Source organism: Gouania willdenowi, chromosome 12 (assembly GCF_900634775.1).
Source record: "Gouania willdenowi chromosome 12, fGouWil2.1, whole genome shotgun sequence".
Lineage (NCBI taxonomy): Eukaryota > Metazoa > Chordata > Actinopteri > Blenniiformes > Gobiesocidae > Gouania > Gouania willdenowi.
Window position 1 is genome coordinate 12927804 of NC_041055.1, and position 16062 is coordinate 12943865.

Below are 16062 nucleotides of genomic sequence, written 5' to 3' on the forward strand. Positions count from 1 at the left end.
TTTACACTCGACCTCAAGCAACGTGGATTCTGTGCCTCTCCTCTCTTCCTCCAGACTCTGGGACCTTGATTTCCAAAGGACATGCAAAATTTACATTAATCAGAGAACATAACTTTGAACCACTCAGCAGCAGTCCAGTCCCTTTTGTCTTTAGCCCAGGGGAGACGCTTCTGACGCTGTCTCTTGTTCGACAGTGGCTTGACACAAGGAATGTGACAGCTGACACCCATGTCTTGCACACGTCTGTGCTTGGTGGTTCTTGAAGCACTGACTCAAGCTGCAGTCCACTCTTTGTGAATCTCCCCCATATTTTTGAATGGGTTTTGTTTCTCAGTCCTCTCCAGGGCGTGGTTATCCCTATTGCTTGTACACTTTTTCCTACCACATCTTTTCCTTCGCCTCTCTATTAATGTGCTTGGACACAGAGCTCTGTGAACAGCCAGCCTCTTCAGCAATGACCTTTTGTGTCTTGCTCTCCTGGTGCAAGGTGTCAATAGTCGTCTTTTGGACAACCCTCCGGTCAGCAGTCCTCCTCATGAATGTGTAGCCTACAGAACTAGACTGAGTTCATTTAAAGGCCTTTGCAGGTGTTTTGAGTTAATTAGCTGTCTTCAATATTGAACCTCTCCACAATATTCTAATTTTTTGAGATACTCAATTTAGGGTTTTCATTAGTTGTCAGTTATATTCATCAACATTAAAAGAAAACAACACTTGAAATAGTCTATGAAATAGACTGTGTGAAATGAATGTATACAAGAAGTTTCACTTTTTGAATAAAAAAATAAAATTACTGAAATAACTCTTTTATGATATTCTAAATATATGACCAGCACCTGTAAGTCCGTGCTGGAGACGTAGTAGGATTGGTTCAAACTCCCTGTTGGATTTGAATGACGCAGGCCTGATTGGTTAAGAGAGAAGAGGCGGGAGTCATAAAAACAAGATGGAGAATGAGGAACTGAGACAGAGGACCATCTCCTTCTAGGCAAAGGGTCATAAAACCAAATTGGAGAATCTAGGAATTGCTTGAGGGAGCCATGTGGTTCTTTGTCTTGGGCAGTGGGACCAGTGAGGCATGGCCCCACCAGATGTTGCTGTTGTGCAGAGGATAATTATTTGTGTTAGACACAATTATGTTGTACAGTGAAACTTAAAGTTAGCAAACTGAACTTTGTTTACCAAATAAAACATTAAAGATTTAATTTGCAGAGTGTATTTCTTCTGGTCTTCCGCAAGGGCTGCCGCAAAAATTGTCATTAATCTCATAATTAATCGGAGCGTGCATCTTAAATAACATCAAAACATAAAACTACAAGCTAAACACTGGCAAAATTTACAGATGGCATCAGGTCTTCAAAAGTTTAAGTACAACGGCCTCAACAGAGCCCAACACATCCTCAGTAGAGTTCTCACAGTCCGGCCCAAGCCATACCCATACCGGCGGCGAATTCCACCATAAACATCACTATGATAAAAGCTGATACCCTCTCCGAACTACAAAAGGACGTTTCTTACATTATAAGAAAATAACTGAACAGTGCTTTGGAGCAGTGTTGTTTTTGGCAGCCTTTTTAGTTTTAGTCTTAGTCTTATGGACAAAAATGTTTATTTGTTTTAGTGACATTTTAGTCATTTCAAAATGTGATAGTTTTAGTCTAGTATTAGTTATTGTCCTAAACATTAATTTAGGACAATAACTGTTTGAAATTGTAATGAAGGTTTACAGGTTGTACTGAAAGTTTAAGTGCGTAGCTCCTTTAAGGCATTATGAAAAAGAGAGCCGCGAGTGGACGAGCGAGAGAGGGAGCTGTAGAGCCGAGAGTGAATGTGACAGGATACGACAGTTGGCCGAATGATTAGAGGAAATGTGTTTGTTTAGTTTAGCTGCAAATGTTTTGTGAGTAACAATTAATGTAATTAAGGCTGCAGCATTTCTCAGACAGACCTGTGTGCTGCTTTCTAACGCTGCTGCTAAAGTGAAGGAGGTTAACCCTGGAGTGAATGACAGTAACTGCAGCCCTGGAGAATGTGCTTTTTGACTACCGTTGGCCTGCTGAACAAGAACGGTTACACATGGATCAGTCGTTTCTGACCACCAAGCCCCTTTGTTGAAGCTGCCATCATGCTCCATCAATGACTTAATAAACTAAATGGTGTGTATGTGTGACTTGTGACCACAGTGGTGGGCGTGACCCAACAAGGTATTGCTGATATACATTTTTTTAGCTTTTGACAGACAGGTTACCTGCACAGTAGGAGGAAATGTCGTGCATTTTGAACATCTGACAGGTCAGTCACTGACTGGCTGCGACCGGTATACAATCTTCAGAGGCCAAAAACACGACAATCACTTTTTTTAAAAAAAACATCAAAAACATGCTATCTGGTTTCCTGGTATCTGTAAAAAGAGAACAATTACAAGAAGTCTCAGCAAAACGATGGGAAGCGTATCGAAACTGCTTCGAACAATGGCTTCGTTTGAGTGGTGAGAGCAAGACCATAGCTGAAACTTATAAACACTGTATTGACTTTGAATGACAGCATTTCACAAGATGCTGGGTTTGATTAATCATGCTACAGAAGATTCATCGATAGAAAGCGCTTGGCTTCTGCAGAGAAACATAAAAGAAAGCATTCAGACAGTATTGAAACACAGGGAGGCGAGTCTGTGCTAACAGGTTATGTGGCTAGCACTGCAGAATCAAGAAGTAAAACTCCAAGAAAGAAACTAAGGTCCAGGATGGGTCAACTCACAAATTATCTTCTTTCACTGCCACAGACGTTATCAGCAGGTATGTTAAAATAAATATGTCTCACTCTCTCTTACACTCACACACAAACACTACAGGTGCTGGTCATAAAATTAGAATATCATGAAAAAGTTTATTTATTTCAGTAATTCCACTCAAAAAGTGAAACGTGTATATTATATTCATTCATTACACACAGACTGATATATTTCAAATGTTGATTTCTTTTAAAGTTGATGATTATAACTGACAACTAATGAAAATTCCAAATTCAGTATTTCAGAAAATTAGAATGTTACTTAAGACCGATACAAAAAAAAAATTCTAGAAATGTTGGCCAACTGAAAAGTATAAACATGAAAAGTATGAGCATGTACAGCACTCAATACTTAGTTGGGGCTCCTTTTGCCTGAATTTCTGCAGCAATGCGGCGTGGCATGGAGTCAATCAGTCTGTGGCATTGCTCAGGTGTTATGAAAGCCCAGGTTGCTCTAATAGTGGCCTTCAGCTCTTCTGCATTGTTGGGTCAGGCCTCTCGCATCTTCCTCTTCAAAATATCACATAGATTTTCTATGGGGTTAAGGTAAGGCAAGTTTGCTGGCCAATCAAGAACAGGGATACCATGGTCCTTAAAACAGGTACTGGAAGCTTTGGCACCATGTGCAGGTGCCAAGTCCTGTTGGAAAAGGAAATCTGCATCTCCAGAAAGTTGGTCAGCTGCAGGAAGCATAAAGTGCTCTAAAACTTCCTGGTAGATGGCTGCGTTGACCTTGGACCTAAGGATACACAATGTACCAACACCAGCACATGACATGGCACCCCAAACCATCACTGACAGGGGAAACTTTACACTCGACCTCAAGCAACATGGATTCTGTGACTCTCCTCTCTTCCTCCAGACTCTGGGACCTTGATTTCCAAAGGACATGCAAAATTTACTTTCATCAGCCACTCAGCAACAGTCCAGTCCCTTTTGTTTTCAGCCCAGGCGAGACGCTTCTGAGGCTCTCTTGTTCAAGAGTGGCTTGACACAAGAAACGTGACAACTGAAACCCATGTCTTGCATACGTCTGTGTGTGGTGGTTCTTGAAGCACTGACTCCAGCTGCAGTCCACTCTTTGTGAATCACTTTTTGAATGGAATTACTGAAATAAATCAATTTTTTCATCATATTCTAATTTTATGACCAGCACCTGTATACATAAGTAACTATATAAGATTATTCCATGTGGTTTAGAGTTGTGATGATTAGGAATTTATTTATATAGGCTGGGTTGTACATGTTTTTTATCGGGTACTTGTATATTGTTTTATAGGAATTTTAATTATGTATGTTGTTTTTGTTTTGAAACCCAACTGGGGACAAGAGTGTGCAGCACATCATTATTGCTTGAACTGAAACTATGTGAACTGAACTGTCCCTCAATAAAAAATAAAAAATAAATCTATATATGTATACTGTATATACATGTGTGTGTGTGTGCCTGTGTGTATGCATACTATATATACAGAAAAATACAGAAAAACACAATGTAATTATCTTCATTCATGGAAGTCCACTGCAAAAGTTACTGGGACAGTTTCTGGTCCATCCTCATCCTCATATGACAGCTTATTTCACTCTGTAGTAGATCAAACTGTGACATTACGTTGGACATAGTATGAAAATAGTCGAATGACTGTGACCAACGTGGACAGAAGTCTGTGTCTGTCAGGGTTTTAATTAATCGCACAGCTGAGTGACGCACAAGTTCGTGTGGCTTCAAATATAACTAAGTCTATATTTCTATTTCTAGTGCAATATAATGTTTCACCTTATCGGGGCACTACACTTATTCCAGGGTTAGGGTAAGAGGAAAAGGACTTACGAACACAGGAGAATGCGTGTAAAGCCAGATTTGAATGGGAACACCCACATGCATGGGAGAATAGTCCATAATTAATTCAAAACCATGATGACAGCAAAGAGCAACAGTATTAGTGCAGTGCGCACCAGGAGGGATTGGTTAGGAGGCGGGACTTTTATTCTCGCTCAGATCTGATCCTCTCCATAACCTGGTCCCGACCAGGTTAGGTGTTCAGCTAAGTTTAAAATGATGAATAATTAAATACCATAATTCAGACCAAAAACAACACTGTTATATAAAAGGCAGGAATGAAAGAACACAGGCAGGAAGCTGCCGACACTGTCAATGCGTATAGGTGTAAGACTATTTATGATATTATTCCATTCTATGATAAACAGACAGCACTCTGATCAGTTAAACTTTATCACACGTGTTTCTATTGAGCTAGTCCTCTATTTATCACACACACTGGGATGAGAGCACATCGTTTCACTGTAGTATGTTCCTGCTGATGCTGTCAGCCTCACTATAGGGTATGAATTAATTAATTAATTAATTAAAAAACAAATTACTTCACTCGTCCACGCATACAGAGAAACAGGCTTCATCAGCTGACTGTTGATCAGTCCATCAGATATAAATCTATATCTTTCCTAAAGGATGTCATCAGTAAATGAAAGGATTGCATCTATCCATTAATAATCTTTCTTTCCTAAATGTAGCTGTCAGATCTGCACCAACCAGGATCTTCTAACAATGGGCAGGTCGTTTTCGAAGAGAACTGACTGGTCAGGAGGCGGGGCTTCAGCATTCACTCAGATCCTAGCCAAAACTAAACCTGGCTGGGGCTGTGTTCATAAGGATGGTGGCAGAGGGAAATAAGCTGTTTTTGTGTCTGGAGGTTCTGGTCCTGATGGACCGAAACCTACTTCCAGAGGGGAGAGATTGAAGCAGTTTGTGTCCGGGGTGGGAGGGATCGGCCACAATCTTTCCTGCACGCCTTAGAGTCCTGGAGGCGAACAGGTCCTGGAGGGAGGACAGATTGCAGCCGATGACCTTCTCTGCTGAGTGGATGATACGTTGCAGTCTGGCCTCGTCCTTGGCCGTAGCTGCAGCGTACCAGATGTTGATGGAGGAGCAGAGGATGGACTGGATGATGGAGCTGTAGAAGTTCACCATCATCTTTGTTGGAAGACTGAACTTCTTCAGCTGCCGCAGGAAGTACATCCTCTGTTGAGCTTTTTTGATGATGGAGCTGATGTTCAGCTCCCACTTGAGGTCCTGGGTGATGATGGTCCCCAGGAAGCAGATGGACTCTGTGGAGCTTACTCTACAGCTGTGGAGCTTACCTTCCACCCCCCTCACCCAGGGTGAGGGGGGTGGGAGGGCTGGGTTCTTCCTGAAGCCTGCTCTCATCTCCACTGTCTTTAAAGCGTTGAACTCCAGGTTGTTCTGGCTGCACCAGGACACCAGCCGGTCTGTCTCCCACCTGTAGGCGGACTCGTCTCCATCGTCCAATGACGGTCGTGTCATCCGCAACCTTCTGGAGTTTGACCGACTGATGAAAGGAAGTGCAACTGTTGGTGTACAGAGAGAAGAGCAGAGGAAAAAGTACACAGCCCTGAGGAGATCCAGTGCTGATGGTCCAGGAAGCAGAGATGTTTTTCCCAGCTTCACGTGCTGCCTCTTATCAGACAGGAAGTCTGTGATCCACCTGCAGGTGGAGTCTGGCACGTTCAGCTGGGAAAGCTTGTCGTGAAGGAGAGGTGGCATTATTGTATTGAAAGCAGAGCTGAAGTCCACAAACAGGATCCTGGCGTAGGAGCCTGGGGAGTCTAGGTGCTGGAGGATGAAGTGGAGAGCCAGGTTTACAGCATCATCTACAGACCTGTTGGATCTGTAGGCAAACTGCAGGGGGTCCAAGTGGGGGTTGGTGATGTCCTTGATGTGGGAGAGCATGAGGTGTTCAAAAGATTTCATGACCACAGAGGTCAAAGCGAGTCATTGAATCCTGTGGTCCTCAGCTTCTTTGGGACAGTAACGATGGTTGATGCCTTAAAGCAGGCTGGTGCAGTGCATGTCTCCAGTGAGGTGTTAAAAATGTCTGTGAACACTGGAGACAGCTGATCAGCACAGTGATTTAAGGTGAAAGGAGAGACAGAGTCAGGTCCACAAGCCTTACAGGGGTTCTGTCTTCTGAAAATACTATTCACATCTCTCTTTGATTACAACTGTATTTTTTTACTTTAACTTTGTCAAATATAAATCTAGTTAATAGTCACAGTAAAATGCAGTATAAAAAATATCTGAGCTGGCACAACTTGTTACTAACAGTGGCAGCTCTGTATTTGTAGTACAGTACAAATTTAAACAAAAAGTAATTTAAAAAAATGTCTCTGGAGTTGCCAGAAATTATTGACATCAAAATGGGGTCACAATACAAAAAAAGGTTCGGAACCACTGGCTTAATGTTTGCAGCTGATTTTTAAATCAGATCAGGTTGAACTCTCTTTTCATCCACTGATTTCTTTGTGTAACTGTAGTGAGTTTAAACTTGTGTTTATCATCTCATTCTGTGTTTCTCTAACCTAAGTGTGATTCCTCCAGTCTTTTCTCTGCTGATTTATTATCAGCCGTTGTTATTTTATGTCTTTCCTCAGGAGTTGAACCAAAACAAAGAAGAAGAGAAGGAAAGGGATGAAGAGGAGCAGGAGGAGGTGAACTCTTCAGCGATGTCCTCAGATAAATCAGTAGACACATATGTAAATGAAGAACCATTTTATCTTAAATACTGTGCTATGTCTTGCTCTAACATTAGACATGTGATTTTTCCTGAAGGCTCAGGAGGTGGAAGGCAAGTCCATGTCTGATGGAGAGCAGAAATGTTGGCGGTTTGAATTCCAAATATTTTTCAAAATGGGACAATTTCCGAAACGAGTAACATTAATTTCTTCTGACTTTCCACAGCAGCAGAGATCAGGACACATCCTGATGCTGCAGGTGTAGGAGAAACCGTGGATGAGGCCAAACCTGTCGACAAAAAGGTCAAAATTAAAACAAGAGCAACACTATAATTTCACTATGAATTTGTTTTCTATTTTGCCACCGCCTAAATAATGTAACTACAGTCGGCCCTTCATCGTATCCCATCCCTAAAAATCACAGAATAAACCTAAACTATTGATGTGATTGCATATTACATATTCTCTACAGATTTCAGCATATAAATGATCAATTAGAGCACATTATTGATAAGACATATTTCTTTGACATTAAAGCTTTGATTTCTATCCAACTAGTCGGAATGTTGGCCCCTGAACTGGAACGAGCTTGATTTGATCTTTAGCACAAACATGAAAACTATTGTCTTTAATTTAGCTATAATCTTGAAGAATATCTAGACAATCAACATATTTTCTTTTTCCAGTTACAAAGGGTTCAATGAATTCACTGATGAAGGTCGCAGGGTTCATTACTTAAGTTCCAATAAGAATTATTTCTGTTTGATGAGATGTGAATATAGCTGTCATTTAAACGCCTTCTTTTCACTAATTCTTAATGTTTATTAAGCAGGGATGTCCAGAAGCGTATAGGCGGTGGGTGTAATCGACTACTAATCTCTTTCTAGCCGCCTTCTACTCTTAAACATGTTCATAAATGATTCCTTACCCCTTTAGCACCGAAAGAATATCTGTAATATTACGTGAATATCTATAAAAGTCATGTCGGGTCACAGATTTTGGCACAACACCGCCAACCCCTAGGACACAGGACATGCTATAGAAGCTAAGAAACCCAGGAACACTGCTGCTTTGCCTACCGTGAGTCTACGGTAACTGTTAAGCCCCAAGGCTTCCTCAGAGTTGGGCGTTTAGACTTGGTTTGGGCTGTTTTTACAGTAGCTTGGGGTTCCTTCACCGAAGACGGTGTTTTGTCAAAATCTGTGACCGCTGCAGCTTCTCGGCGGCAGAGAAGAAAAGTGCTACGTCGACTCCATAGACCTCTTCATAGCTATTAAGGAGCTCCCCCTTAAACATGATGCTCCGGTGGGTGAAGTAAAAACAGACTGGAGAAGATTTACAAACGTGTTAAAAAGGGAGTAAATCTCCGCCTAGAAGCAGCAGGGCTTGGAACTGTCTCCACCTACGGTCACAGATTTTTTTCGGGTCACAGATTTTGGCACAACAGCGGTCTCCCTCGTTAATGGAGCCTCCTTCCTGCGCTGCTGATGTTTCCCAGATCTGCTTAATACACAGACATGTTACCACTACAGCTAACGTTAGCATGTATATTAGCCATAGTATCTGCCTACCAGCTGCAGTTTGAGCACAAACAAGGAAGGAGCAAGAAACGCTTGATGTTGTGCTGCTTTGCCATGCAGGGGACCCTGGTTTGCTGTGTTGCGCCGCCATCTTGGGCAAAAGTCAGGTACTGCGACTAGTCGACGTCACATGGACAGAGTCGCGAGAGAACACTAAAGTCGACTAGTCAACCCCTAACTCCCGCCAACCACGAACTAACGCGAGAGTAAGGGCACAGCTTATAACAGAACAAACACACGAGAACATTAAACCGCCAATAGCTCCTGTCGCGTCATGCAGTAATTCCTTTCAGCTCGGCTCAGAGTGCGGCAGAAGTAGGCAACTGTGTGTTCTCCGTCATCTCCCTGCTGTGACAGGACTGCTCCAACCCCCGTGGTGCTGGCATCCATGTCAAGGATGAAAAGTCGGTGGGGATCCGGAAAAGCCAGGATCAGTGCTTCCATTAAAGCTGCCCTGAGTTGGTTAAACGCGGCAACACACTTGTCATCCCACTGGTACAGTATTTGTCAGGTGGTGAAGCGGGCTGACTATGGTGGCAAAACCTTGGATGAAATGCCAATAGTAGGGCGCTAGCCACAGGAAGCTCTACACCTCGCTGACATTTGTGGGAGCAGGCCAGTCTCTGACAGTTGCTACCTTGGCTGGTGACCCAGAAACTCAGTCACTTTAGCCATGTGGCTGCACTTGGCTGGATTCAACCTCAGTCCGTCTCAGCGAATGGCGGTGAACACCTCCCGTAGGTTAGCAAGAGCACCCACGTAACTTCCAGCGTGCACCAGCAAATCATCCAGGTAAATGACACACCAGTCCCGCGGCACGTCAGCCAGCACCCGCTCCATCAGCCGCTTGAACATTGCTGGTGCATTGCAAAACCCGAAAGGCATCACTCGGAACTGCCACTGTCCTTGACCGATGGTGAAAACCATCTTTAGTTTAGCTTCACCTGCCAGTAACCACTGTACAGGTCGAGGGAGCTGAACCAACTGGAACCAGCAATCCAACCCAACGCGTCGTCCATCCGGGGAGGGGATAAGAGTCTCTTTTTGTGACACTATTTAGACAGAAAATCCACACAAAACCACCAGTTCCCATTTTTCTTCCTAACCAGCATGGCTGGTGCTGCCCACGGGCTGTCAGACGACTCAATCACTCCATCAGCGGCCATCAGACGAATCATGTCTGCTGCTGCTTGTCATTTGGCGAATGCTAATCTGTGATGATGTAAGTGACCAGGAGGGGCTGAACCAGCACAGTCTGTGTACAGTCCTCATCTTTGGCACAAAAAATGTCCATAAAGTATTTTAGGAGACCTGCCAGGTCTTGCTTTTGTTAGACATTTAAATCATTACAGCTGCACTGTAAAAGGTCCTGCACCGCTCTCGTTGTTTCCACAAAGGGGGAGTTGCCGGTGGATGGGAGCCTCCCTGGTGCTTTACAGAAGCTTGGCATGGTGCTGCTCACTGCGTTAATCCTCTTGGTTACTCCCTCATTCCGTCCACGTTGCAGCCTGATGGTCTCAACCCCCAGGGTGATGCACACTTCTGTGGGCTCCCCAGTGTGACAGCAGGTCCAGGCCGATGATGGGAGCCTCCCTGGTGCTTTACAGAAGCTTGGCATGGTGCTGCTCACTGCGTTAATCCTCTTGGTTACTCCCTCATTCCGTCCACGTTGCAGCCTGATGGTCTCAACCCCCAGGGTGATGCACACTTCTGTGGGCTCCCCAGTGTGACAGCAGGTCCAGGCCGATGATGCACGGCTCCTTAATGTCAGCTAGCCAGAACTCATGCACCACCTCCTGACCACCCGCCCGAACCCACAGCAGCTTCCTCCCCGTGAGCCCAGTCTTTTCTCCCATCACTGTCATCTGCTGGGTCTGGGTGGGGGTCCATGCATCTGGCAGTGGTCCGCTGGTGCCCAATGAAATGCCTGGCCGCACCAGAAAGATGGTAGACCCTGTGTTTATGAGCGCCTGACAGCTCTGATCATCCAGCTGACAGGTCAAATACAGTCTCCTGGTATGACCAGCATGCAACGGCCTTGGAGGGGTATGGTGGGTTGGGATGGCGACCCCCTCATCGCGCCACCCTGATGTCATTTCCCTCCATAGGGGTTGTTTTGACTCTCGGTGCAGAGGGCGGGGCAATCGCGTGCAATATGTCCAGGCTTATCACCAATAACAGCGATCAGATGAGCAGTGTGGGCGCTGTCTGGTCAATGAACATCGCTGCTGGAATTGCGGTGTGGGCGACTGGGCTTGGCGTACCTCTTTGACCTCCTCGAGGTCATAGTCAGCCATCCTGACGCAGGATTGAGTGCTTGGTGCCGCCCGTTATGTGGAGAGGATGGCTTCAGCACATTCCGCCTCTCGGAGCACCTCCTCCAGCGTCTGAGGCGTTGCCAGGCAAACATGTTGGCGGAGACGTTCAGGAACAAGTCCTTGCAGGAACGCATGGAGAGCTAACTCTTCCTGTGCGACATGTGGGAAAAGAACGTTACCCCAGCAGGCATGTAGCTGAATGTCCCAGACTTTCCCCTTCCTGGCTGAGGCGGCTGTATAACTTTTCTCTTTCCACTGTCTCTGATGAGCGCTGTCCGAACTGCCGTTCTAACGCCATAGTGCGAGCAACTTCCTCTCCTTTGCTGGGGCCAAGTCCAGAAGCACCTGCTGTGCCCGGCCTTCCAGTGTGAGGGCCAGATGTGTGGCGGTATCTCCCTCACTTCAACCGTTGTGTGCCGCCGCGATCCAAACCTGTTTGAGGTACAACTCCAGCTGGTTTGTGACGTCATATTTCGGCAATTTCACGGCAACCCTGGATCTGACTGTGGTGGTGGCAAGCTGTTGCGGCTCGGGTGCGTAGATCTGTTGTTCTGCAGCTAGCCTGTGACTCTGGGCGGTGTGGCCACTTGTCGCTGGAGCCATCAGGGAGACTTGGGGCTCTCCACTTCTCCGCAACCCAGGCTACTCTTTCCAGGCGGCGGTGGGCATTTTCCAGGTTCTGGTTATGTCCCATTCCATCCCACTTCTGACACCAATGTAGTGAGGATGATACATGAGTGAATGCAGAAGCTTTGTCAGAAGTTGCTTTTAATAACAGGGTTCAAAGCAGTAGGACCATCATACACACACTGTGTTGTCACCAGCATCCACTCTGTAAGAACAGAAACTAACTCTCTCCCTACTCCCACCAACCACCTAACTCTCGTTCTACTCCCGCCAACTACAGACTAACGCGAGAGTAAGGACACAACACAAAACAGACACACAGTAACATCCAACCTGACGACCCAGACATGGCAACACAGAATAACATGCCCATTAGATTCACCGGCATCACAATATTGTTAATAAATAAATAATTTTTGTTTTTTAAAATTTATTTATTTAAATTACATATTCCTCCTGTCTTTATTTGCATTCGTGATTAAATGCTGAATAGCCAATGTTGTGAAAGTTAACTGTCCTTTTTAATTAATTTCTAATCCACCTCAACAGTTGGCTTTAAGGAATCGAGGCACCATTAAACATTTACACAGTCCTGTGTTACTCAATTAATTCATTGAGAACTAGAAAAGCACTCAGAGAGCGCAGACCTCCACCAAGCAGCTCATTTCCACCCATATTGTGATTTCCACCCTATGTTGTAGTCCTACATTGATTTTATATACACTACTAGATTCATTGATAATCAAAACATACCTTTAGCAATTGAAATAACAATGGTATTATTAATTGTCAAATAGTTATTAAAATATTGCAAATCATGCAAATCATGCTCTGTGAGGGCCAATTATATATATTTTTGTTCTGATGACATCATCAGTGAAGCCTGTTCTGAGAGAACCTATGACATCTTCAACAAGAAGTTCCACAGTCTGGATGGGAAAACGAATGGTAAATATATATATATATAGCAAGCCGATCAGGAAATTAAATATATATATGAAAGTCTGAATATATATAAGAAAAGTTTATATGTATATGACAGTGTATTTATATGTATATATGAAAGTGTGTTTATATATATATATGAAAGACTTAATATACATATATGAAAGTGTATTTCTATATATATATGAAAAACTTAAGATATATATATATATGAAAGACTTAATATATATATATGAAAAACCCGGACGCCATCTTTGTAGTCATTTATATAGTTTGAGACAGAAGAGGTAAAGACAGGCAGACACTGCGATTTTTTTAGCTCCAGCTCAAACTCATGTTCTCACATCTCTTCTGTGTCAAACGATTCTGAGTAAATGGGCAAAAGTTGTAGACAGCCTCTGTTAGGGGACTTTCTAGAGAAGTGCTGCACCTCGTTTCGTCCCACCCCCACCCACCCGGTCCAGGACGTCTCCTCACACAAAAGGACTGTTTAGGATTTATTTCAGCAGTTTTCTGGTCCTGCTCATGTTTTCATTCAGTCTGTGGATGTTTTAGCTCATAAAAAATTGCTCACGTTTATGTTTTGTTTCGTGATGTTACAATCAAAATAGTATCCAGATAATCTGGTGACTGACTATCAACTGCGAGGCTGGTGTGAGGAACAATAGATGTTAGAACTTCTACCATTTGACAATTTTACAAAAAACATTTTTACGGGCAGTAAAATGTTTATTTTGCACATTGTAAAATCTTTTAAACGAAACGTCATCGACACACAAATTACACCTCTGCTATCGGTGTGAGGTGGAAAACATGATACAAGATCATTTTTATCAAACGCAGCAGAATAAAAGTCTGTCTGTGGGTCGTTCTGTGTGGTGTTTTTCATATATATATAAAGTCTTTCATATATATAAATACACTTATATATATATATATATATATATATATATATATATATATATATATATATATATATATATATATATATATATATATATATATATATATATTAAGTATATAAATACACTGTCATATACATATAAACTTTTCTTATATATATTCAGACTTTTATATGTATATTTAATTTCCTGAACGCTTGCCATATATATATATATATATATTATTTTTCACCAAAATTTAATCACCTGTTCCTTGTCCCAATCAATTTTCCTTAAAATTTCATCCAAATCTGTCCATAACTTTTCAAGTTATTTTTCTAGCAGACGGACAAATGGGCTCTGTGCTTTGCGCCTAGCAGAGGTAATAAACATGGGAACACGTCTTTCTAATGGTCAAACCTGTGATCTTTTCCTCTCAGCTCTCTCTCTTCCGACGCCTTTCTTCCTCACATCCAAAAATCCCAGCCGACGGCGATGCTGAGGCAACGCTGCAACAACCAGCACCTCCGAGGATTCGCTCCGGCGCCTGCACGGTCCTCTGATCACATTTCGGTTTGCTAAAGGGCAGACACAAACGATGTTTTCATTACAGTTTTCCTAATTTTTTATATAACTTACACAATATACACATATTTTAAGTGCCAAAAAACACAGTGACTTAGAATTAGTAAAAAAAAAGGCGATATAAAACTAAAACGTTCAAAACCACAAAATAAAACCAAGTAAAAATGTTTTAGAGGAATAGCAGCCAATGACATTCGACCCTCCTTCTTCTTCCCGTAGTAGCTTTATTTACAACATGGAGGACACTGCGGGTGCTCCATAGACTCACTAGTCTGTTGTTTACAGCGATTGATAAAACAAGCCGGTTGGAACAGAGAACGAGCAAACCCTGCACTCATTGTCTAGATATAAAGCGATGGATTGAGTGGTGTTGTGATAATCTACTCGCCGGCCTCCCCCGCGACAAAAAAATTGGCATCCACCGGCCGCGGAAGCACATAACAATCAGCGAATGCGGACTGCGTAGTAACGTTGTTAGAGATTTTCAATGCCATAATCTACATTGTTGGACTTTTAAATGCTTTTAATCCATATAGATCCTTTCATTCTAGCCTAGTTTTTGTTTAACTTAGTGATTAACTACCATGTTAAAGTGTATCTCCCATATTAAAGCACATGTATCGAGTGTTGTATATCATGTAGTACATAATAAATAATAACACTGCTTAATTTGAGCAGCTTTACACCCAACGTGTCGTGTATGAACGTACAGTGTGAGCAGTCAGATCGTGTCAGAGTGTCAGTCCGGATAGTGTTAGAATATGAATCGTGAGCTGCGAACATTCGGGCTCTGCACCAATCTGCGTCAAACGTTACATGCTTGATCAGAGTCCTGTTCTGATCACATCCATATGTCAATATTCATTCACAGTCATAGCGCCACCTCCTGGCGATGCATTTTTGATGCAAAACAGGAAGTACTTTTTGACAGCTTAGAAACCCAAAAACAGTCACCAAAATTGGCACACACATCATAATCGACTAATCGAAAGAAACAGTACACGTCTCAGGAGTGCATGTGCTATAGCGCCCCCTGCAGTATTTTTAATATTACCCCCCACATGAAATCCCACAGACCAAACAGACGCACAGACTTAGGTCACCTAATAAAATTAATGGGTCTAAATAATTATTAATAGCACTTTCATTATTTAAATTTAATTACAATGGAAACAAGTGATTTAAGTTATTTGAATGTTCTAAATTTTCTATAAATAATCTTTCTCACACAACACGCACCGAGTCGTCGACAGAACCGAGTCGTCTGTGATGGTATGTAACTACCCATTTTTGTTCACTGTTTATATTGTTGTGTGTGTGTTATAGAGTTAGTTTACTCGTCTAAAAAACTAACATTTAGTGTGTGTGTGTGTCTCACTCACGTGTGTGCAGGGTTGCCAGCCTTAAAATACGGAATCGTTCCTTATTTGTCCATTAAATGGTGCGTCCCGTACTAAGCCAAAACGGAACGCTGTTTCTTCCGTATTTGCATAAATGACCAGAACATGAGACCGTCGCACACAAAATAAAACACAATATATATATATATATATATATTCCCTCGGTAAAAATGTTTAGAGAGATTTCTGTATATTCTAGTGGTTCCCAAACTGGAGTACGTGTACCCCTAGGACAGGGGTCTGCAACCTGTGGCTCTGGAGCCTCATGTGGATCTTGGAGTCTTTTGCAATGGCTCCCTATAGCTATAAGAAAATATTAAAATAATGAATGACATTGACACCAAATAAAATCACGATACAACCATTTGTCAACCTAAAAATAAAT

At 42.7% G+C, this 16062-nt stretch overlaps 1 protein-coding gene across 10 annotated transcripts in view; it reads left to right on the plus strand.

Annotated features, from left to right (window-relative positions):
- The window catches only part of rpgrb (retinitis pigmentosa GTPase regulator b), a 52990-nt gene extending 38028 nt beyond the window's left edge, over positions 1–14962 (plus strand). Inside the window, exons 14-17 of one of the 10 annotated variants that reach the window (XR_003675221.1) lie at positions 7261–7362; positions 7439–7491; positions 7571–7644; positions 14133–14269. Coding sequence is in view for 8 of the 10 variants with exons in the window: in XM_028462582.1 (XP_028318383.1) it covers positions 7261–7362; positions 7439–7484; positions 7568–7644; positions 14133–14255 (348 nt within the window). In the remaining 2 variants the exon portion in view is untranslated. Of the gene's footprint in view, positions 1–7260; positions 7363–7438; positions 7492–7567; positions 7645–14132 lie in introns of all 10 variants that reach the window. The other 9 variants (XR_003675222.1, XM_028462582.1, XM_028462583.1 and 6 more) reach the window with 9 other exon arrangements.
- Positions 14963–16062: the final 1100 nt, after the last annotated feature.